This window comes from Tachyglossus aculeatus, chromosome 5 (genome assembly GCF_015852505.1).
Source record: "Tachyglossus aculeatus isolate mTacAcu1 chromosome 5, mTacAcu1.pri, whole genome shotgun sequence".
Taxonomy (NCBI): Eukaryota; Metazoa; Chordata; class Mammalia; order Monotremata; family Tachyglossidae; genus Tachyglossus; species Tachyglossus aculeatus.
In genome coordinates, this window is record NC_052070.1 from 74,323,365 (window position 1) to 74,347,876 (window position 24,512).

The window sequence follows — 24,512 nt, forward strand, 5'->3', positions numbered from 1 at the left end:
ATGATGGGAATGCAAAGGAGAGGGAAACAGCTTTGGAGAGTGGAGAAATTCCTTTTTATGGGATTTTTTTTTATTGTATTTGTTAAGTGTGTTACTATGTGCCAGGGACTGTACTGAGCACTGGGGTAGATATAAGCTAATCAGGTTGGACACAGTCCATGTCCCATATGGAAATCATAGTCTTAATCTCCATTTTACAGATGAGGTAACTGAGGCACAGAGGAGTTCATTCATTCATTCAATCATATTTATTTAGTGCTTACTGTGTGCAGAGCATCTTTATAGGCATTTGGGAGAGTACAATATAACAATAAACAGACACATTCCCTGCCCACAACAAGCTTACAGTGTAGTGGGGCAGGCAGACATTAGTATAAACAAATAAATTATAGATATGTACACAAGTGTTGTGGGGCTGGTGCGGGGGATGAATAAGGAGCAAGTCAGAGTGACACAGAAGGGAGTGGGAGAAGAGAAAAGGGGGGCTTAGTTAGGAAAGGCCTCCTGGAGGAAATGTGCCTTCAATAAGGCTTTGAAGTGGGGGAGAGTAATTGCCCATCAGATTTGAGGAGGGGGGGTATTCCAGGCCAGAGGCAGGATGTGGGCAGGGTGTTGGAGGTGAGATAGAAAAGATCAAGGTACATTTAGAAGGTTAACATTAGAGAAGCAAAGTGTGTGGGCTGGGTTATAGTAGGAGAGTAGTGAAGTGAGGTAGGGGGTGGCAAGGTGATTGAGTGTTTTAAAGCCACAACCAAGGAGCTTCTGTTTGATACAGAGGTGGATGGGCAATCTCTGGAGTTTCTTGAAGAGTGGGGAAACATGTCCTGAATGTTATTGTAGAAAAAAAGAAAAGTTCAGTGACCTGCCCAAGATCACAACAGCAGATAAATGGCCTAGTGAGGATTAGAACCAAGGTCCTTCTGACTCCCAGGCCTGTGCTCTTACCATTAGGCCATGCTGTTTTTGAGTCTTCCCTGGACAGAAAAGGATTTCTGGGGGAATATGACCTCAGAAAGCCCAAGAGGTCCAAAAAATCGGGGAATCACTCACTTGTCTCTCCTTGATTTAAGTAGCTAGAAAAAGGCATTATTTTTTCATTAAATAATCATTTTGAACAGATCACTTTCAGAGACATAATTAACCGCTTTTTTTCATCCATTAACGGTCTCTCGAGTTTTCTGGCCTTTTCTTTCTTATTTTCCTCTTCATTTCACTTTTTTGCCCTATTAATAATCCACATTGACTTATTTTGGGGTTTTCTTTTTTGAATGAAAAATTAACATAACCCACTTAGCAACTTGGCTTCCACTATCCCTTTTGGATTTATTTATTTACCATGCTCTTCGGGGAAACTGTGATGAAAAGTCAGGTAGAGCTGCCGTGTAGAAAGGTCCTGAGAGAATTAGGAATTAGTAGATTGGGTGGTTTGTGTTCTGAAGTTCTTACTCTGACTGATGGTGGGATTATCACTTCCTTAATGAAACTGTGTCTACCATGCTCACAACGTAATACTATCGAAGGGGTTGGAGGTGAAACTGGCTTACACTGGTAGGGGATTGATCTCTTCAGCAGACAAAAGTCGGCTGAAGGGGTAGTATGCTTTGCCTGGATATTGCTAAGGGAATTTCAGCTGTTAGATTTCATTTAATCATTGCATTTGCCTTTGGGACCTCACACCCAGAAACCTCTGGGCAATGAGAAAATAACAAATCGCAACTCAAATATTTTCATAGTCTTTGGTAGCCAGGATTTTGATTAGATTCATCCAGGCCCTTAGAGCACTTTGAACTCACTATGCTGTCCAAAATAATTAGATATAAAAATCATAGCCAAGTCTCCATTAAAAGCTCCAATAGTTACTATTCTTTTAGAGGGTGTTAATCCCAGTGTAAAGCCCCCAAACTTTCATTTTTCTTATAGTTTTGGGGCCAGTCTAAAAAATGGAGTTTTAGCATATCATTTCCCAGATATTCTGTAGAGCAACAAGAACAGCTACCTAGAAAAAACAAACTCTTTCCACTTGGTAATAGCAATAAATCATGATATAATGCTCTGACTCCCTATAAAGGCTTATTTTGTGGAAACCAGGTTCAGAGTCCATTTAATTTACCCTCATAGTACACTTGAGAGTCATACTGGCATTGGCCATGTTAACCTCATGCTACCAACAGAAGCAAAAACAGGTTTGGTAATTGTCCAAGGGCACTGAGTCAATTGGTGGTAAAACCAGGATCACAGTGGCAGAGGGGAGAGTGTTCTGTCTTCCTCTCAGTCCAGCACTCCATGGGGAGAACCATGGAACAGGCAAAGTGGGTTCACCAATAGTTTACCAAAATTTGGCAGTGGAGGTCTCCAATTATTCTAAAATTATTATTATTTTGTATTAATAGTGTTATTATTATTATTATTATTTTATTGTGGTATTAATTAACCACTTATCATGTGCCAAGCAAAATGCTAAACACTGGGGTATACTAAGGAGTCCCTGCAACTCACAGTCTAAGCAGGAGGGAGAACAGATATTGAATTCTCATTCTAGAGACGAAGAAACCGAGGCCCAGAGAAGTTGAATGGCGTGGCCAAGGTCACACAGCAGGCAAGTGGTGGAGCGTGGATTAGAATGGGTGTCTTCTGACTCCCAGCCCTCTGCTCTTTCCACTAGTTCAGGCTGCTTCTCCCAGTGGGGCCAGATGGTGCTAATAGCCATGTAACTTTCAAGAAAACAAATTGGAATGAAAGAGCTGCTTCCAGCTGATCCCTGGAAATGCTTCCTTTTGCTTCGGCTGTCGCTTCGGTCCTGTGAGTGACGTCCCCACGGACAGGCTTTGGCAAGCGTGAGAATGGAGGGAGAGAAGGTGGTGGAGAAGTGGCCCCAGGGGCTGGCTCATGTCAGATGGAGAGAATTTGCGGTCCTATCCCAAGGCTGCCATGAGCTTTTCCCTGCTAGTGCCTTTTCTCAGTCACAGAAAAAAAAAAACTTATGGCAATGCTAGTTTCTGAGCGGGGGTGGTGGTGGGGGAGGCGCCCAGGGAGGGCTTGGGAGGGGTGATTGTCTTTAAGTAAGTTTCTGTCTGTTTCTCCAGCAGAGATTTGTGGGGCTCTGGTGCTGTGGTGCTCTGGAGCTCTGGTAATGTGCACAGCCCCACCCTGCTCTGGGAAAAGCAGAGGCAGGGTTCAGTATTACTGCCAGCCTGAGCCTAATGGACTCTGGAAAATTCAGTGTCCTGGAAATGGTGAAAATGAGCATTCAACAGCAGGTCCTGTGCTTTTAAAACATCCTAAGTAATTCAAAGCTGAGTCAGTGGGTGGATAGGGCCTGGGGTCTGTCCTGCCGGGGTCCCCAGGCTCAGCACACCCTGTCCCCTCCAACAGACTGACAAGCTGCAGAATGAGTGTCACCAACATCCTTGCACTAATAATAGTGATTATGGGACTTATTAAGCACCTATTATGTGCCAAGCACTGTTCTAAGCTCTGGGGTACATAAAAGTTAATCAGGTTGGAGACAGTCCCTGTCCCAAATGGGGCTCACACTCTTAATGCCCATTTTACAGATGAGGTAACTGAGGGCCAGGGAAGTTAAGTGACTTGCCCAAGCTCACACATGCAGCAAGTGACAGACATGATGTGGCAGAGCCGGGATGAGAACCCAGGTCCTTTTGACTACCAGGCCTGTGTTCTGGCCACTAAACCACACTGCTCCTACCTGGGGATAGGCCTAGCCTTCCAGGTGCCCACAACAGGTGACCATCCCAGCTCATCTCCCTCTGGTTGTTCATTGCAGATTGTCCACTGTGAATCACGTACCACAGGCACCCACCAGACCGCACCCATAGGTAGCACAAATCTTCCCACTCCTTTGCCCCCGCCACACAGACTAAAATCCTGCTCCTTTCAGTCCCAGTGCCATGTCCGGCTGCTACTTAACTCAACACATTCTAGGCCCTGAGGCAATTTCACTTGGGAAAGGCTGTGAGGTCATTGGTCTGGGTTTCTGTTGAGTGGTCAGGATGTCTGCATCAGGCAGAAACTCCGCCCCCTCGGCTTCAAGGCTCTCCATCACCTCGACCCCTCCTACCTCATCTCCCTTCTCTACTTCTACAGCCCAGCCCGCACCCTCCACTCCTCTGCTGCTAATCTCCTCACCGTGCCTCGTTCTCGCCTGTCCCGCCATCGACCCCTGGCCCACATCATCCCCCTGGCCTGGAATGCCCTCCCTCACCACATCCACCAAACTAGCTCTCTTCCTCCCTTCAAGGCCCTACTGAGAGCTCACCTCCTCCAGGAGGCCTTCCCAGAATGAGCCCCCTCCTTCCTCTCCCCTTCCTCTGCCTCTCCATCCCCCCGCCTTACCTCTTTCCCCTCCCCACAGCACCTGTATATTTGTATATGTTTGTACGTATTTATTACTCTATTCATTTATTTATTTATTTTACTTGTATATATCTATTCTATTCATTTTATTTTGTTACTATGTTTTGTTTTGTTCTCTGTCTCCCCCTTCTAAACTGTGAGCCCACTGTTGGGTAGGGACCATCTCCATATGTTGCCAACTTGTACTTCCCAAATGCTTAGTACGGTGCTCTGCACACAGTAAGCGCTCAATAAATACGATTCATTGATTGATTGATTGGTTCAGTTTTCAAGCGGCCCAGGCCCGGTCCAGTATGGATAAGAAGTCAAATGTTTTAACATTTTCAGCAGTGCCAGGCCTCCCTTCAGCCCAGCTCCTGCTGTATCCTGTGGCTTTGACATGGCCCTAAGGTTCATTTGGACTGGGGAGGGGAACACAGCAACACTGGAACAAGTTGGGAGGCGGGGATAAGGAATCTCCTGGAGAAATGCTCTAGGATCCACCAAACCTGGGTAAATGGCTGCCAAGTGGCCCATGTGCCCTCATCATGAAAGATGGCAAGCCCGGTGAAATGTGAATGAGGGCATAGGAGACTCCTTGCACAGAACTTATGAGGCCAGATATCCAGGCAAGCCATCCAGGGCCAGCCAGCCAGATTCTGCCCCTGGATCTTTTTGCCACTTGCTCCCTGATTGGGCAGGCAGCCAAGGAAGAAAGGAATGTGAATGAACTCTAGGTTTGAACGCTCCTTCTATTCAGCAATGAGCTTAACTGCAAAAATGAAGTTTAAATTCAAATTGATCTTGGGGGCTGCCACAGCTGCTGGAGCCAAGCCACTGGGCCTGTGACCACCTCTAGGAGATCTTTGGCCAATCCTAATGTATCCTGTGTCCTTGTGGCCCTGGGTCTGCCCAACCTCTTCTTGGGAGGAGTAGAGGGCCTCAGCAGGGGTATGACTGGAGGGAGATGGATCTGCACACTTTATCCACCATGACCCTCAGCCACACAGCATTTATGTACCATTGACTGATTATGGACATTTCCATAATTTATTTATTTATATTTATGTCTGTCTCTTCCTCTAAACTGTTAACTCCTTATGGGCAGGGAATGTGTCTACCATCTCTGTTGTACTGTACTCTCCCAAGTGCTTAATACAGTGCTCTGCACCCAGTAAGTGCTCAATAAATGTGAGTGATTGACTGAGATGAGAGCAGTTGGACCAGAGGAAGCCAATTGGAGAAGGGGAACCTTGGATTTGGGGGTTTGACTGGATGTGAGTTGTGCTAGCTGGGGGCCACTAAAGGCTTCTGAGGAGGAGGATGGATTGATTAGATGAGCACTCAAGGAAGATGCTTGACTTGGCCTTTAGCTAAACTTGGGGTGACAGGAGGTTGAGGGCTGAGGACCTCCTGGGCTGGGGGTGAGGAGGCAGAGTGCAGGATGAAAGTTGCTCTGGGTTGTTCCTGGAAAAAGGAACCATGGTGACCGACAACTGCCCTCTTACTAAAACTGTGAGCCCCCTGTGGGACAGGGACTGTGTCCAACCTGATTAACGTGTTTCTACACTAGCTCTTAGAACAGTGCTTGACATATAGTAAGCACTTAGTCATTAGGCTGCTACAGTGTAAGTTCCTGGAGGAGAAGGGATCAGGTCTACTCGTTACCAGACTCTGATGAGAGCTCAGTGCAGTGCTCTACACACTGAAAGCATTAAATAAAAATCATTGATTAATTGGCTGCACTGGGAGGGAGAATGTAGAGCAGAAAGCCCCCTCCCCAACCCATTCCTCATGGTAATAACCTCTGAGCTCCCAAGATGTAGTTCGTTAGTTAATTATGGTGAGCATTTAGGTCTTTCTATGGTATTTATAAAGTGCTTACTATGCGTCATGCAGTATACTAAGCCCTGGGATAGACGCAAGCTAATCAGGTTGGATACAGTCCACATCGCAAATGGGGCTCACAGTCATTCACTCATTCATTCAATTGTATTTATTGAGCGCTTACTTTGTGCAGAGCACTGTACTAAGCGCTTGGGAAAGTTCAGTTCAACAATAAACAGTGACATTTCCTGCCCACAACAAGCTTGCAGTCTAGAGATTACAGTCGTAATCTCTATTTTACCGATGAGGGAACTGAGGCCCAGAGAAGTAAAGTGACTTACTCAAGGTCACACAGCAGACTAGTGGCAGATCTAGGTGCCAAGTACTGTGCTAACAATCTAGGTTCCAAAGTCTCTGTGATGTCATCACCCGGCTGAGTACCGGCCTGTTCAGTCCAAGGGCAGGAGGCAAGCAGTGTCCCCTGGGAATGCATCTACTGGGGAAAAGACCCTGATCCTGATCCCTAGCACATTTTGGCTCCTTAGATTTTCAGGAGTCTCCTGGCCTGAGTCGGGGTGGCAGGTTGAGAGTCATGACCACTCTCACCCCGGAAAACAGTCTCTCAGTGATGAGATCAGCCTCCTTCATCTTGGTGAGAGCCCTTTCCTCTCCCTGACACCTTTCAGAAGCTCTTTCCACAGCACTGGTGTACATATATGTAATTTACTTATTTATGTTAATGTCTGTTGCCCCCTCTAGACTGTAAGCTCACTGTGGGCAGGGACTGTATCTATTTTATTGCTATATTGTACTCTCCCAAGTGCTTAGAACAGTGCTCGGCACATAGTGAGTGCTCGATTAATACAATTGACTGCCTCTTTCGGAGGACGTCTGCAGTGGCCCCCTTGGGCAATCTCTGTGCTGGCAACGTGCAGGGCAAATAAAGGCCCTATTTGGAGCCCCCCTCAGGCCTGGTATCCAAGCACCTCCAGGGGAGCTGGGCCTGGGGGCAGTTGAGCTGGCCCTTGATGAAGGTGAAGGGGATGGAGAGAAATTCCCCCCTGCCTCTTTCCTGGAATGTATTGTACTCTCCCAAGCACTTTGTAGAGTGTTTTGCACACAGTAAGCTCTCAATGCTATTGATTGATAGATTCTTCCTATCTCACAGGAGCCTGGGAGGCCTATTTCCCTGGCACCTAGAATCTCTCTGGTGAAATCCATGGTCTTGTCTGCGGGGGGGATGGAGATGGGTTTGAGGCGGGGTGGGCAGAGACAACTTGGTTCTCTGTTCAGGAGGACAGAAAGCCTTCTGACTCTGATTTACTTTGTGGACTGTTTCCAGGGGAAAAACAAGTCACCAGTTGACAAATGCGAATGGAACAGCTACTTTGATGAAAATGGCCATTTGGCCATGTCTCGGGATTTCATTTCCACTAATATCCTGGAGAGAGTGAGTACACACCCTTTGCTGGGGGATGGGGAGGGCACTGTAGGTGGAGGGTAGATAGAGGGCAGACGGAAGGCCGAGAGCAGACAGAGGGTGGAGGGTGAGGGCAGCTTCCTAGACACTGAGATCATTTGATCAATCAGTGGTACTTACTGAGCACTTACTGTGTGCAGAGCACTGTACTAAGCACTTGGAAAAATAGGATACCAAAGAGTTGGTAGGCACAATCCCTGCTTGCAAGGGGTTCAAAGTCTAGAGGAGAGGAGAGACATTAAAATAAATTGCATATGGAAAAAAATGCATACATAAGTTATAAAGGCCTAAGGGTGGAGTGAACATTAAGTGCTTAAAGGTTACAGATCTAAGTACCACTTTGGAAGGTTGAATAAGGGCAAGCAGGCATGGGACGCCCACTTGAACTTGCCCTGACTGCACAAAAACTTACCCTTCCCACAGCTCTGCTGCCCATACCTGCAGATATTTGCAGGTTGTATGGGTTTTTTGGCAAGTCCGTGATTCATGGGGGGCTTCTAGGTGGGTGGTCTGAGGTGACAAGGCAGGTACAGGTGATACAGGCTGATATGTGTGATACTCTAGGTTTTACAGTGAGGGATGAGTGGGGTGAATGTGGGAAGAGACAAGGGCTCCTATGTGTCTGCCCGCCCTGCCTTGCCCTACCCTGGGGAGGAGAGTTGCTGATTGGCCTCAGCAGAAGGGGATAAGTAGGGGCAGGGGTGGAGCCGGGAGGAGGTGGGAGGAGCAGGGTGACCTCAGGATCTATTTACCTTGGGCACAATCTACATAGTACCCGGTGGTCTTCCTTACACCAGGTCCAGCACATCCAGACACAACTGTTGCGGTTCCATGTCAAATCAGGCCAAATGTGTTTGTTCAGTTGTCTCCCAGCCCCCTTGCCCCTCCACCTGCCTCTTTCACCTCCACCTGTCTCCCTTCAGCCCTAATCACTGGGCAGAACAGCCTCACTCCTTCAAGAGGCAACTGACCTCTTTCTGCTTGGGGACAGGGGCCTTGCCTTCACCTCAATCTAGCTGCCATAGAGGGCAAACTACTCCCTTACATGGCCTGCCAGACCCCCAAACCTTCCCTTCCCCAGTTCTCTCCTTCCAGCTGGAAAGACCCCCCCCCTACTTTTTGGGTGGGTGGGCTTTGGCCTCTCCTCCTTACTGCTTCTGGAATTGGCTCAGCCACAGGGTATATGAAGAATTCAATCCAAAGACTCCTGCCACTCCAGAGATTTGCCTTGCCCTCTCTCCACATCTCCATCTTCCTCAGCCCCCAACTTCTTCCCTTCTCCACACTGGGCTGAAAGCCCAGAACAAATGCCCAGACCCTAGTGTGGATGGTTTGCCCCTCTCTGCTCTCCTCTGGAGGCCCCGACTGATCTGCATAAAGACCCAAGGCCTCAGTTTCTTCTTTCCTCTACCCCCACCCCATGGCTTCCTTTCAGGGCCTGCATCCATTTGTGAGAGCAGAAGCATGGAAGTTCCTGACTGGCTACTATTCCTGGAGGAGTTCCTACGAAGACAGATTGGTGGTTGACAGCATGAGGAGGTGTGGATAATGTAGCCCCAGAAAAACCTATGAGTGAGAGCCTGAGAGCAACATGGGGGAGGAAGGGGTGTCACCCAAACCCTTAAAATATGGGGAAAGCCAGACCCCACTTGCAGGTTCTGCAGGGGATTTATCTGTTCAATGAATTCCATGGCCAGACTTCTTGAGATTAATGCTGTCTTGAAAATAAGGCCTCCATATTTACCAGCCCCTCAATGCTTTTACTAGCCTGACTTCTTTCACCTAACTTTCCCATCAGAGTAGACAACACCATCCTCCTTATTGCCCCAGCAGCTTGCAATCTTAATAGTATCCTTAATTTTGTATTCTCTTTCAATTCTCACGCTCATCTATTGCTAAATTTCACAGGTTTTTGCCTCCCCAACATTTCCAAAATCTGTCCCTTCCTCTCCATCCAGATGGCTACCACGCTGATCCAGGTGCTCATCATATTTTGGCCAGACTGTTATCAGCCTCTCACTGGTCACCCTGTCCATTTGACACTACTGTCCAGATCATCTTTCTAAAACTTTTCTCTGCACACATCACCCCACTCAACAAAAAACTTCCAATCATTATCTGTCCCTCTGTGCCTCATCCAGAAACTCCTGATCATTGGTTTTAAGAAACTCAATAAGCTTTCTTTCGCCTACTTAAGAACACCACACCTCAGCTCAAACTCTTCACTATTCCAAAGTTCACCTTGTCACTGTGCTTCTTCCTTGATTACCCAAATCCAACCCCATGCTCACATCCTTCTAAAATCTTACATCCTCCTGGAAGTATTCTCTGATTAAGGTTAAGTTCATTCAATAGCTGCCCTTTGCAGAGTTTTATTGCATTTGTTAGGTGCTTACTTTGTGCCAAGCACTGAACTAAGCACTGAGTTAGATATAAAATAATCAGGTTGGACAGAGCCTGTGTCCCACAAGGTCATACAGCAGACAAGTGACAGAACAGGGATTAGATCCCAGGTCCTCTGACTCCTAGGCCATTGATCTTTCCACTAGGCCATGCTGCTGCTTTGCATGCTATGCATAGTCTCAATTTACATCTGTTTACACTTATTAGTAATAATGGTACTTGTTAAGTGCTTATTATGTCCCAAACACTGTGGTAGATACAAGTAAGTCAGGATGGGCACCGTGTCTGTCCCACATGGAGCTCGCACTCTTAATCCTCATTTTACAGATGAGGAAACTGTGAAGTTAACTTGCCCAAGGTCACATGTAGCAGAGCCAGGATTAAACCCCAAGTCCTTTTGACTACCAGGCCTGTGCCCTATTCACTAAGCCACGTGGCTTCTCACTTCTTTCTTTGGTTATCTATTCATTCTTTTGAACCATGGCACAATGGCATTTTTTGAATATTTTGTGTCTGTGTACCTTCCTTCTTTGGTTGCGAGCTTCTTGAGGACAGGAACATTTCTCATTCAGTTGTACTCTCCCAGTGCTTAGTACAGTGCTCAGCACTTAGTAGGCACTCAATAAATACTACTGACTGGTGGAGCAATTGACAAATCTCCCCTAAGGAGACCTCCAGGAAGTATTATAAAGGGTATCACCAAGCATAAATTGTAATTCATCAAGCTTGAATAGACTGTCCATGCTGTTGTAAATTACCATGAGATCACCCGCTAAATTGTAAACTCTTCAAGGGTGCAAATCACGTCTTTTAATTCTATCATAATTTCCCAAGAGTTTAGTGCAGTATTCTGCACACAGTAGGGGAATCAATAAATAGTATTGATTGATTGATGGCCATTCAAAGTAAAAACTGAAAGCTTTCAGATGAGGCGCTATCAGGAGTCTGAGAGAAAAACTAGATCTCAACTCTCCCGACAAGGAGGCCAGGATAAGATCAGCTATTAGACTGCAAACTCCTTGAGGACAGAGATTATTCTTTTTACCTGTCTTGTACTCTACAAAATACTGGGTGCAGTGCTCACCCATGATAGGTGCTCAGTAAACACTATGGATGAATGTGGCTCAAAGCTTTGGTGAGTGTTCAAAACTGAGGTGACAGAGAAGCTGAGAGATAAGCAGTAAGGGGACATTTCTAAATGGAGAAGGATAAGGGTTAATCAATCAATGGTATTCATTCATTCAATTGCATTTATTGAGCATTTACTGTGTACTGTACTAAGTGCTTGGGAGAGTACAATACAACAATAAACAGGCATTCGCTGCCCACGATGAGCTTATGACATCAATACAAATAAATAAATTACAGATATGTACATAAGTGCTATGGGGCTGGGAGGGGGAAGAACAAAGAAAGCAAGTAAAGGTGATGCAGAAGGGAGTGGGAGAAGAAGAAAGATGGGGCTTAGTCTGGGAAGGTGGAGATGTGCCTTCAATAAGGCTTTGAAGCAGGGGAGAGTAATTGTCTGTTGGATTTGAGGAGGGAGGGCATTCCAGTCCAGTGCCAGGACGAGGACTAGGGGCCAGTGGCTAGATAGGTGAGATCGAGGCATGGTTGAATGAGAGAGAGGAGTCAAAGATAACGCCAAGGTTATGGGCTTGTGAGGCAGGAGGGATAGTGGTGCCATCTACAGTTATGGGAAAGTCAGAGGGAGGACAAGTTTTGCTGGGAAGATATTGATTGAGAAGCAGCATGGTCTAATGGAAAGAGCATGGGCCTGGAAGTGAGGATCTGAGTTCTAATCCTGGCTCCACTACTTGTCTGTTGTGTGACCTTGGGCAAGTAACTTCACTTCTGTGTGCCTCAATGTCCTCATCCATAAAATGGGGATTAAGACTGTGAGCACCACATGGGACAGGGACTGTGTCCATTCAGATTATCTTGTATCTGCCCCAGGCCTTAATGCTGTGCCTGACACAAATTAAATTCTTAACAAATACCAAAGTTGTTACCATTCTTATTAATTGAGCTCTTACTGTGTGCACAGAACTGTACTAAGCATTTGGGACAGTATAACAGTTAAAAGAGGTTAACTGTAGCAACAGAGGGTTCTTACTCCATCTACTGCTGGGATTTATCATTGCCCATAATAATGCAAAAGTGAAGGCAATCCCACCCTGCTGTCTTCCTCCCTAGCCTTGTTAGCTACAATGATGTAGTTTAAAGTCAACACACAACAGAGGGTGACTATCTTATCCTGCTTCTCTCCCCATTGGAACCACCTCAGGAAGGGAGAAGAAGGGGATTTCTTTGGTTTATTTTCCTTTCAATTGCGATATCAATCCATCAGTGGTATTTATTGAACACTTAACTGTGTTAAATTAATGAATTGTATTTATTGAGCAACTTACCTTGTGAAGAGCACTGTACTAAGTGCTTGGGAGAGTACACTATAACAGAGTTCTTAGACATGTTCCCTGATCACAGAACTTACAGTCTCGATGGAGAGAGAAACATTAAAATGAAGTATGGATCAGTACATAAATGCTGTGGGGCTGAGGGTGGGGTGAATAAAGGGTACACATCCAAGCATAATGGCAATACAGAAAGGGAGCAGGAGTAAGGGAAACAAGGGCTTAGTTGGGGAAGGCCTCTTGGAGGAGATGTGATTTTAATAAGACTTCGAAGGTGGGGAGAGTGATCATCTGTCAAATATGAAGGGGTAGGATGTTCCAGCCCAGAGTCAGTCAGTCCGTCAATCTTGTAGGCAGGATGTCAGTGAGGGGTCAGTGGCGAAATAGACAAGAGCAAGATACAGTGAATAAATTGGCATTAGAGGAGCAAAGTGAATGTGGTGGGTTGTAGTGGGAAATCAGTGAGGTAAAATTGGTGGGTGCAAGGTGACTGAATGCTTTAAAGCTGATTTTAAGGAGTTCCTCTGTGGTAGATGGACAACCACTGGTGAGTCTTGAGAGGAGAGGAAATATGGACTGAACTATTACATGGAAAAATGATCTGGGCAGCAGAGTGAAGTATAGACTTTTGTAGGGAGACACAAGAGCTAGGAAGGCCAGCAAGGAAGTTGATGCAATAATCAAGGCAGAGCAATATACTCAAGCACTGTATTAAAGACATGGGAAAAAGCAATAGAGTAATTAGGCAAGAAGCTCAAAGTAATTACAACCAACTATGGACACAGCCTAAAGGCCTCCTGTATTCTAAACCGGTTTACCTTGAAGCATTCCACTCCCTGTTCTGACAGGAAGAACTACGAGTCCTTATGTGAAATGTACGAGAAGATCCAGCCTCTGCTGGAGAATGTGCACCGGAACTTCATGGAAACCCGGAATGTAATTGGTAAGTGATTGGGCCAGCCCTGCAGACCGTAAATCCTCAGGACTGGGAACACTTCCGTTCATTCATTCAATCATATTTATTGAGCACTTACTGTGAGCAGAGCACTGTACTAAGCGCTTTAGAGGTCACTCCATCCATCCCCCTGCTTTGGAGCATGCAAATCCAGCCTAGGTCAACTGGCCTCTCTGTGCCCTTGAAGATCTTTAGGCAAACAATTTCTCCAACCTTCTTTGGATGGATTTTGACTGCCTCCACAGATTTCCAGCTCCATTTGTCTGTTTGGAAGAGGATTTTACTCATTATTTTGAAGTTCTTTTGAGATGGGACTTTACCAAGTTCTGTTTACTACCTGAGCCCTGGAAAAGCTGGTCTGGCTCCATTTATGGAGAAAGGGAAAATGAATTCTGAAACCCATTCCACCTCACGTTTTTCTAACAACTTCCTCTAAGGAACTCAGAGCACTGCACAGACCTTTCTCCATCCTTCAGGTCACCCCAGAGGTCTAGGTAGGGATAGTGACAGCATCTTGCACTTCAGAGTAGAGATTTGAGCCCAAAGAGCTGGAGAATCTTTACAACCCCAAATAGCATGTGAGTGGTAAATATGGGTCTCACTATGAAGAGACTTTTTGTGCCTCATGGGAAGGAACCGTATGGGATTCAAGCTGAGTTGCAAGTGGAGTTGCATCATCCAGGGAAGATTTCAAATATGGGAAGTCTGGCCTAGTGGAAGGAGCATGGCTTGGGAATCAGAGGAGGATCTCGAATGTGGAATTAATTCATTCATTCATTAATGTGCCCCTAGCTCCACCACTTCCTTACTGTGTGACCTTGAGCAAGACACTTGACTTCTCTGTGCCTCAGTTTCCTGTAAAACAGGGATTGAATACCTATTGACTCCCACCCCCCTAGATTGTGAATTCATGTGGGAAAGAACCACGTCTAATCTTATTATCTTGTATCTATCCCTGCACTTAGTACAGTGCCTAACACATAGTAAGTATTCAACAAATATCACAATATCTCCACGATTTATTCAAAGTCTCAGAACTGAGAGAGGTTGGGTCATCTAAACTCAATCAGATTTTTGCTAACTTAATACTGCCTCCATAGTAGCAATACCAAATGCCATACCATAATATACCATAATACTAGATAATTGTGGCATTTGTTAAGGGCTAATTATGGGCCAAGCACTCGGCTGAGCACTGGGGAAGATAGCAATAGGATCTGACATAGTTCCTGTCTCACATGGGGCTCACAGAGTAATGGGGAGGGAGAACAGGTATTTAATACCCATTTTGCAGATTAAGAAACTTAGGCACAGAGAGTTGAGTGTCTTGCCCAAGGTCAAATGGCAGGCTAGTGGAAAAGCCAGAATTAAAACCCAGGTCCTCTGACTCCCAGGCTTGTGAGCTTCCCATTAGGTCAGGTTGCTTTGCTTTCTAACTGCTTCCGCTAAAGGATTTTAACTCCTAAACTGGACTGGGCCCAAAATTGCTACCTTGGAATAGAAAGTCAAGTGACCCTTAGGGAATAATAGTTTATGGCCAAGAGAGAGGCTGTGAGCTTGATTCTGAGGTTCAGAAGGGGCCTTGGTTAGTGGTTAGCAGTCCAAAGTTATGTGCAGCTTTCCCTTGCTGCATCTCCCAACATCTCAGTGGGTGAAAACATGCATTTTGATATTTACTTGGTCCCTAAGAGATGGCGTTAATCTAAGCACTTATCCTATCCCACCTTGATTACTATATCAACTTTCTTCCTGACCTCCCTGCTTCCTGGTCTCCCTCATGCATACTTCAATGTGCTGTCTGGATCATTCTTCTACGAAAAAGTTCAGTCCACATTTCCCCCCTCCTCAAGAACATCCAGTGGTTGCCCATCCACCTCTGGATCAAACAGAAACTCCTTACCACTGGGTTTAAAGCACTCAATCACCTTGCCCCCTTCCTACTTCACCTCACTACTCTCCTAGCTACAGCTCAGCCCCCACACTTGATTCTTCCAATGCCAACCTACTCAGTGTATCTCAGTCTCACCTATCTCGCTACCAACCTTTCACCCATGTTCTGCCTCTGGCCTGGAATGCCCTACCTCTTCATATCCCACAGACAATTGCTGTCCTTCAGTTCAAAACCTTATTGAAGGCACATTTCCTCCAAGAGGCTTTCCCTGACTAAGCCTTCTTTTCTAATTTTTCCACTCCCTTCTGTGTCACCCTGACTTATTGAGCCCCCTTTCCAGACTCACAATACTTATGTACAAATCCATTATTTATTTATATTAATGTCTCTCTCCCTGTCTAAACTGTAAGCTCCTTATGGGTAGGGAATGTGTCTATTATATTGTTCTACTGTACTCTTCCAAGAGCTCAGTATAGTGTTGTGCACAGTATAAACACTCAATAAATATAATTGATTGATTTTTAAATAATGGAGGTGCCAAGGAACAGTGAAAAGGAAGCCTGGATAATCCACAAATCAGTCCCTGAATAATTCAGTGTTGGCTAAATGTATTAGCCAATGTCTGAGCAAATGTGGAGAGCTCAGGGTCATTGTGAGAAGCCCCACCATCTTGTTCATCACAAGTGCACTCCCTAAATTCCCCTCCATCTATGGTGGTGCTATGTTTCCTGAGCAGAACAGGACAGAGCTCCAGGAGTGGCAGACTCAACCCCACCCTGTTACTGACTGGCTGGATATCCCGAGGATATCCCATAACCTCTCTGAGCTTCAGTTTCTCCACCAGCAGCCTAGAGCTTGGTATTTGTGAATAGAAATGCCTTGAATTTATAATAATGATGGCATTTATTCACCTTGTTGTGGGCAGGGAATGTGTCTACCAACTCTGTTATATTGTGATCTCCCAAGTGCTTAGTGCAGTGCTGTGCACACAGTAAGCACTCAATAAATACCTTTGATTGATTGATTGATTAAACACTTACTATGTGCCAAGCACTGTCCTAAACTGAAGGTAGATGCAAGAGAATCAGAGCAAGCATAGTTCCTGTCTCATCCAGAATTTACAATCTACAAAAGAAAGAGAACAAATACTTTATCTCCACTTTACAAAGGAGAAAACTGAGGCCCAGAGAGATTATGTGATTTCCCCAAGGTCACACAGCAAGCAGGTAACGGAGCCGGGGTTAGAACCCAGGCTTTGTTACTCCCCATCCTGTGTTCACACCACTAAGCCCTGCTGCCTTACAGTTTAAGGAGGGAGAACAAGTATTTTATCCCCATTTAACAGATGAGAAAACTGAGGCCCAGAGAAGTTAAGCGACTTGTCCACAGTCATACAGCAGGCATGTGGTGGAGCTGGGAGTAGGACCCAGGTTTTCTTACTCTCAATTCCACATTCTTGCCACTAAATCACACTTCATTTTCCAAAGCACAATCAGACCCATTTTCTCATGAGAGAAGGAGCATCAGAGAATGATACCTTTTCCATATTGCAGCTGAGAAATTCAGGCCTTGAGAAGTTAAATGATGCTATTCTAAAGCCACTCAATGGCACCCGGGACTGAGCCAGAAGTCAAAATCATGAATTCTGAATGCCAGCCCCATACACTTGCATCTAGATTCCATTTTACTTGAAGAGAAATCACATGAGAAGCAGGCTGAACCTGTTGGAAGGGAGGTGTGATCTATAGTCAATGGAACATCATTACCAATACCTCCAGCGTACCCATTCTCAGCAAGGGTTAGTTGCCGAGTCCCCAAAGTTTCATCATTTGCTCTATTCCACCTACTCAAACGTCAACAATCACCATATGCAGGCTGCTCTCCAATCCCTTAATGTGGGGGCTGCTCTGCAGTACAGGTCATGTATAGCAGATGCATGAATGGAGCAAAAGGCCACAACAGCCCTTAGGATTCTTACATCCCCCATGTGAAAGGTCTCCTCTGGGATCACTGAGAGTCCTTCAGGGGCCACCTGGCCTATTCCTGAAAAATCTCTACATCACTCAAGCCCCAGATGTGAGTCATGGCCTTGGCGATCTGGACATTTGAGTACTTTTTAATAAGATCCAGATTATTTCTACAACAGTCTATTTTTACCCTGAATTATCCATGTAATTTGTCAGTGTAGACTTACCTGCTTCCACAGAAAAGAAGTTGACTGTAGCCCACTGGACCTGTGGCCAAGGTGTTGGAAAGGGGGCAGGTGGAGGAGCTGATAGCTCTGGGTGCTGACTGCCTTCTAGAATCTGCTCCCAGCAAGAGGCCTCGGGATTCCCCCCCTTCCCTCCGGCCCACCTTTTCTCTGTCTTCAGCCTGTGATATCCAGAGACTGTACAGTAAGGACCACCATGGCAATGTCATCGTGGACAAGAAGCGTCTGGAAAAGATCCTGCTGCTCAGTTACATTTGCAACGTGGAAGCCGGTGAGTGTCTCCCCAGGGGATGGGAACTTGGGGCCCACCCACCTCCCATTTTGGGGCTCTCCAGACCAGGCATGGCCACCCTGTCTATTTTCTGGCAGAGTACCAGCAAGGATTCCATGAGATGGTCATGCTTTTTCAGCTCATGGTGGAACATGACCATGAGATCTTCTGGCTGTTTCAGTTCTTCCTGCAGAAGACGGTAAGGAGGTCTCCAGTCTCCCCTCCTAATCCCCTCCCCTCCGTTGTGTTGGTGAACATGGGCAGGACCCTCCACTTCCTCCCCTTGATATATATATTCCCCAAGAATCTTCAACCCATATTGAAAGCAAAACCAATTAAAATCAGAATGGTGGCATCCCTCCTCTCTCACTCCTCAACCCTCCACCTCCTTTTTTATTTATGGCATTTCACAAGCATTTCCTATGTGCCAGGCACTCTACGAAGCACTTGGGTAGATACAAGCTAATCAGTCCATGTCTCCCATGGGGCTCACAGTATTAATCCCCATTTTTCAGATTAAGTAAAGAAGGCATGGAGAAGTTAAGTGACTTGTTTAAGATAAGACAGCAGACAAGTAGAAGACCTGGGATTAGAAGCCACTAGGCCATTCTGCTTCTTTGTTTATCAAATTTTCCCAAGTGCCCAGTACAGTGTTCTACACTGAATAAATAGCAATGATGCATTGATTGGCACCTCTCTGCCCTGAAGTCAGCTGTACCCGGAACTTGGGGGTCTATAGTTCTCCTAAAACTGGTGATTCTGGGGCCCAGTCCCAGCCAAGGTTGCCTTCTTACCTAAGGAATCCAGCCTTGATATCAGTACAGACTCATACCTGCTCCCTCTATTTCCTCACCGCTGACCCACCCTAGCCCTCCCCTTTTTCCAGGAGCACAGCTGTGTCATCAACATTGGGGTTGGGAAGAACCTGGAGATGCTGAATGAACTGATTACCTTCCTGGACCCCATCTTTGCAGAGCATCTGAGTAAGTCATGACCACTCCCACTAAATCCCAAGAGTCTCATCAGCTGAGAGCTCTGGGACTACCAAAATCTGTGAATTTGTAGCTAGTGTTGTCCTAGAGATCCCGGTAGATGGGACAGGATTATGTTTTGGGGCATTATACTAGCTGTGAATTGTTGTTTGCCAGTTTCCCTGCTTCTGGATTGTCAACTCTGGGGACAAGTGCCTTTTGTTTGTTGTTCTGTAATTCCCTTCTGTAGTTTTCAGTGGTTGACTTGACTGGCTAACAGACTGACTCCAGGCTACACCTAAGGAACTAGGGCACTGCAGAGGGAAGTGGGTGGCAGGGAGGAGAGATCCATCTTTAGGCATGTTTGCTTTTCTTGCCCCATAGAAGGAAAGGGTGCTGGAGCTGTTCAGTCCCTGTTCCCCTGGTTCTGTCTCTTCTTCCAGCGAGCATTCAAAACCTTTGATGATGTTTGGAGACTCTGGGAGGTGAGTAGTCAAGGCATGGGGTCTCTGGTTGAATTGACATAGGGGGTGGGTTACCACTTCTAACCCTTCCTAGGTGCCCCAGGGATTTGTGACCCTCTGGTCCTGGAATAAACTCAGGGGCTCTGCCTTTCTGTCTACAATAGCGGTCTCAGCTAAGAAATCTGAATCCAAAGCCATTTGACTGGCAGAACCCTTGGATCCAGATGTAAATGCTACCATTGCCCAGGAGTTTCAATACCACCAAGTTTCACAGTGGTGGCTCCACAGGCAAATCCTCTGGGTTGTCTACACTCTTCACAAGGAACCAGAGCTTGTGAAGTTCAACTGCATCTTCTACTGAAAGACTGGAATCATCTGAAGCTTCTTTTCAAGTGAAAAACTTTTAGGTTTTGTTTATGTTTTCATTTTCACCCCTGCAGTGAAGATGAGGACAGATTATCTGTATATTTAACAATTTATATTTTTAACCTTGTAGATGTGACCTTTTTCAAATTGCAGCAGGAGCCCTGGTCAAGCCAGTCATGAATTTACCCACATTTGGCTGGGCCCCTGATTAATCATTTGTTTCTATTTGAATTATCAAAGGCTGCATATTTCCTTTCCGTAGAGCTCCAGATTCTTAGTTCTCTGGGATATTTTGGGTGTAGTCCATCCTGATGACAGGGGGATAGACTAAATGACCTGTCAAGACACCCTTCCCAAATCCCAGGCCCAGACTTCTAAGATTCTATGATGAGCTTTTGCCCTAATTCTGGTGTGTTGGCAAATGAGGCTCTATCCATCCTTGCCATGGGTGTCCTGCTCAGTTCTGCTCTTCCTCAGGTCTTGCTGACTGGAAAGCCCTGCAGAAACTTCCAGGTGCTCGTGGCCTACAGTATGCTGCAGATGGTCCGGGGTCAGGTTCTTCGGGAGAGCATGGTCGGAGATGATATTCTCATGGTGAGCTTAGGGGTCCGTTGAGGCTGGAAGCTTTTGGGGAAAATGGCAGCACTCTTCAATCCTTCTGGTGGGGAAAGAGCCCTAGCTGGGAGGTGGGAAATATGCTTGGCCACTGATTGAACTTTTAAGCAAATCATTTGATCCTTCTATGCCACAGTGTGATGGGGATATGGTAGAGTGATGATTAGCTAACCAAGTGTAGACAAAGCTACTTCCTGTAGCTGAAAACTGGGGAACCCCAAACTAAATGGGAAACAATATGGCCTAGTGAATAGAGCAGAGACCTGGTAATCAGAGGGCCTGAGTTCTAAGCCCAGCCCCGCCACTTGCCTGTTATGTGGCCTTGGGAAATTCCCTTAACTTCTCTGTACCTCAGTTCCCTAACCAGCAAAATGGCGATTCAATACTTTGAACTCCCTCATACTTAAGACTGTTAGCCCTATGTGGGAACTGATAATCTCATATCAGCCCCAGCACTTTAGTACAGTGCTTGTTACAGAGTAAACGTATGTAAGAAACATCACAAATACCATTATTATTATTACTGTCATTCTTATTATTATTTGTATTAAGAAGTAGAGGAATAAGCATAATAAATCAAATTGGCTATTGCTTGAGATGACACCCCCATTTTCTTTGGTTACCCAACTATTTTTTCCCAATTTATCCAAACTAGCCTCAATCCAGCTATATTGTTCGGTTTGGATATTTGTCATTAAGGAAATCAACCTTATATTGCAGTTACTTCTGTCCCACCCTATCTCCTAGGGATGTGGTAAAGGTAAAATGAGATCATGGCTGTGAGAATGTTTTGAACAAAAGAGTACATGGAAGTAAGAAGTATTAGAATCTCCCAAGTCTCCTAGGCCAAAGAACATAGATGTTCCCAAGAGCTTTGTCTCATGGATTGAAGACAGGGAGAAGGAGCAGAGGTTAGGTCACTTCTTCATGATCTGCTTTCCCAGCTGCTAAGTTTGGTGTGCTGTACCCAGTGGTAACTCAATAAACTATTTTCTACTGTAAGTCATCAGGACAAAGTCCCAGTCAAAGGGCTGCAGGAGTGGTGGTCCTGGGAAAGGATAAGTAAGAAATCCATTCTTGGAAGCTCTTACCAATCAATCAATGGCATTTATAATAATTATGGTACTTGTTAAGAGTTTGCTATGTGCCAAGCACTGTACTAAGCACTGGGGTACAAGATCATCAAGTTGGACACAGTCTCTGTTCTACATGGAGCTCACAGACTAAGTAGAAGGGAGTAGGATTTAATCCCCATTTTTCAAATGAAGGAGCTGAGAAACAGAGATGTTAAATGACTTGCCCAAGGTTGCATGGCAGCAATCCACAGAGAGCCTGGATTAAAACAGATCCTCTGACTCCCAGGCCTGTGCTCTTTCCACTAGGCAACACTGCTTCCCATTGCTTTATTGCACTCTTACTGTGTGCGGAGCACTGTACTAAGCTCTTAGAAGACTACAATATAATAGAACTGGTAGAAATCATCCCCGCCCTCAAGGATCTTACAGTTCTCCCCAAAATGCCCCATCTGAGATCCCGAAAAGTCCCTTTAAGCTGATGTCCTTCAGGGAAGATGGCATGACTCTATCCAGCTTGCAGCACCCTCCTAGTCCTTCTGGAGCAATGGAGCACAGAAATGACCCATCACCAAGCCTGACTCCTTCCAAGAAAGGAAAGACATGTCTCTGATACCAGGCCCAGACATAGAAGTCCAGCTGATGATGAGCTAGGCCAAGGCAGGTGTGCCTGGGCCCAGGAAAGTGGCTCTCCCAAGGGCGCAGAAATGCTGACTCTTCCCTGCCTCCGGACAGGCTTGCAACAACCTCATCGACCTTGAAGCGGACGAGTTGATCTCTGCAGCCTGCATGGTTTATGCAGACCTCATTCAGAGAAAGGTGGGTAACCAAGGCTGGAACTCTGACCGGGGCCCACGTTCAGTCTCCCTTTCAGGAAGTTAAGTAGTATGTGGCAGGAAGGAGAGGGCAGCCACATATGGGACCGCATTATGCCTGCAAAGTTTACTTAAGTGATGATTAGTGAAAGTGTATCTGCATTGGGCCTGAGTCTTCCCCACCAGGCTCTAGAAGGCCAAATGTGAGGGGGAGGGGGCCCAGTGCCATCCTTCCAAAAGGTGACCCTCCTGAGACATAGTTTAAGACCATGTGGAACACTAGCAAAGAGGTCCCCTCCGGGGATGGTAGGAATGCTAATGGCTGTTGTCCTTTTTCCTTTCTTGTGTTCCTCTCCCCTTCCTAGGTTCCAAAGGTTTTGAAGGAGTTCTTCACTTAAGGAGCCAGGAGGCCCCAGAGAACAGAAGGCAGGATTGGGGTGGGATCAATAAACAAGCAATGAACAAGAACTGATGGAATGTTGGGAGCAGGGTGTGGGATGTCCATTCATCCAGGAGTGATAGTGGTTTCTGCTGAGGGATGGGAGAACTTTGACTTTTGTCATTTCAGTACCCAGGCAGGCTGTGCTGGAGAGGATGGGCTAAGAAGAGTGCAAATGGTCCAAAAGTTGATGCTTGGAATTGAGCCCAGGTTACCTTGCCCAGAGTGGCAGACATTCCCATTATTCATGTATTCAATTGTATTTATTGAGCACTTACTGTGTGCAGAGCACTGTACTAAGTGCTTGAGAGTTATTCCTAATTCCCCCTGCTAAGCCCTGATGTGGGATTTAGATCAGGGACTTAACATTCTCTAGGGTCATGCATGAGTCTTCACTTTCATTAAAGAAAAGTTTTCCCAGAGGAGAATGATGGTTGTGAGTGCATGCATGCATGTGTGTATGCATGTGTTTGTGTGTGTGTGTGTATGTGTGTATGTAAGAGCTGGCCATCATTTCTCACCTAGCCCCATAAATGTTAGGAAAAGAGCAAAGCTTCCATCCAAGAGATCCCTGTGGCAGCTGGGAAGTTGGCTGGTCTGCCATGCCCAGAGCCAGAATTCTGGAGAAATGGAGGGTTCCCCAAGCCAAGGCAGACCTAGAACTACTGGGTGGGTCCTACCCCTTGGTCTGTCCCACCTGACATGAACAGCTCCCCAGACTGGGCCCCACTGGGCCAAACCAGGGGCTTGTAGCCCTGAGGTTAATTCCTAATGATGGGCCCTTCTGGTTGACTGGCCAAGGCCCCTGGCAAGAGGAGTGTTCCCACATTCCTGCTCGTTGAACCCTGGTCAGACTCTTGTCCTCTGGAAAGCATTAGGGCAACACTCACGGAGATCTGGGGTGATAGTGAGTTAGGCCCAGATCTTCCTCCCTCCTGGAGCCTGGCATCCCCTTTTCTACCCTAGCCATGGCTTCTGTTTCAAGGAAGCAATTGTTCCTGACCCCCAGCAGCAGTGCTTACGGGTTCCAGGGGTGATGGAATCCTTTAATTAGCCAACTAGCCAGCTCCGGGATTGGAGTATACCCTCCCCTTCTTCCACCTGCTTCCAAACTGCCATGCTTGATTAGCATCACTTAAAGATCACTATGACCTCATTATAGATCAGTGGCTGGCCTCCCTCCATTTAGTTACCATTCCCCCTCTGCGTGGGCTCATTCTTTTCTATGATATCAGGGGCATCACAGTGCTCCCCAGGCCCCAGGGAGCCTGAGGAGAAGAGGTGGAGAGACATGGGTATTCCTGAAATTACAGGCTTCAGGCTTTCTGGAGGGTACAGCTTCCACTGTAGAGTTGTACTTCAGCCTTGAAGATGGCATAGTCGACAGTGAGACTGTATCTGTGAATGTGAGTTGTCTTGGACAGAGAATCTCTTATATCATTTGCACAGGAAAATACAGTAGTGCACATTTTTCTGTCCCCCTGACATTCGGGCGTTTGACACCAATAGTGAAGAGGGGGAACTATATCCTAATACCAGCAGGATATTTGTTTGAAAAATAATAATAATAATAATGGTTTTTGATAAATGCTTACTCTGTGCCAGGCATTGTACTAAGCGCTGGCGTGTTCTAAGCAAATGGAGTTGGACACAGTCCCTGTCCCACGTGGGGCTCACTGTCTCAATTCCCATTTTAAAGATGAGGGAACTGAGGCACAGAGAAGTAAAGAGACTTGCCCAACGTCACATAGCAAACAAGTGGCGGAGCTGGGATTAGAGCCCATGACCTTTGACTCCGTGCTCTATCCACTACGGCTGAATTGCATTTGTCATCGTGGTGATGGTTTACCTTGAGCTATCCACACTCTTTTTCCTGATTGTATGGTGTGAGTCAGCCAATAGGAAGAATAAGTGCAGTCTGTGGTCACAGAAGACAAAAGAGAATTCATCTTTGACACCTCAA

General features: G+C 46.1%; 1 protein-coding gene across 2 annotated transcripts; it reads left to right on the forward strand.

Annotated features, from left to right (window-relative positions):
- The first annotated feature begins 6,630 nt into the window (after window positions 1-6,630).
- TBC1D21 (TBC1 domain family member 21) lies at window positions 6,631-22,578 on the forward strand. Of its 2 annotated transcripts, none has more exons than XM_038747130.1 (11): window positions 6,631-6,832; window positions 7,523-7,630; window positions 9,096-9,199; window positions 13,326-13,420; window positions 17,696-17,806; window positions 17,905-18,005; window positions 18,693-18,789; window positions 19,162-19,262; window positions 20,085-20,201; window positions 22,031-22,114; window positions 22,476-22,578. In XM_038747130.1, the coding sequence occupies exons 1-11, from the start codon at window positions 6,773-6,775 to the stop codon at window positions 22,506-22,508; spliced, it is 1,011 nt and encodes a 336-aa protein (XP_038603058.1). In that variant the 5' UTR covers window positions 6,631-6,772; the 3' UTR covers window positions 22,509-22,578. The 2 variants fall into 2 exon arrangements, with proteins under 2 accessions (XP_038603058.1, XP_038603059.1); XM_038747131.1 differs by having other exon boundaries at window positions 19,165-19,262.
- Window positions 22,579-24,512: the final 1,934 nt, after the last annotated feature.

Coding starts and splice junctions, on each gene's coding strand:
- TBC1D21 (XM_038747130.1), top strand. CDS start 6,773: ATGACCACTCTCACCCCGGAAAACAGTCTCTCAGTGATGAGATCAGCC. Junction 19,263..20,084: donor ATGTTTGGAGACTCTGGGAG/GTGAGTAGTCAA, acceptor GCTCTTCCTCAG/GTCTTGCTGACTGGAAAGCC. Junction 22,115..22,475: donor CAGACCTCATTCAGAGAAAG/GTGGGTAACCAA, acceptor TCCCCTTCCTAG/GTTCCAAAGGTTTTGAAGGA.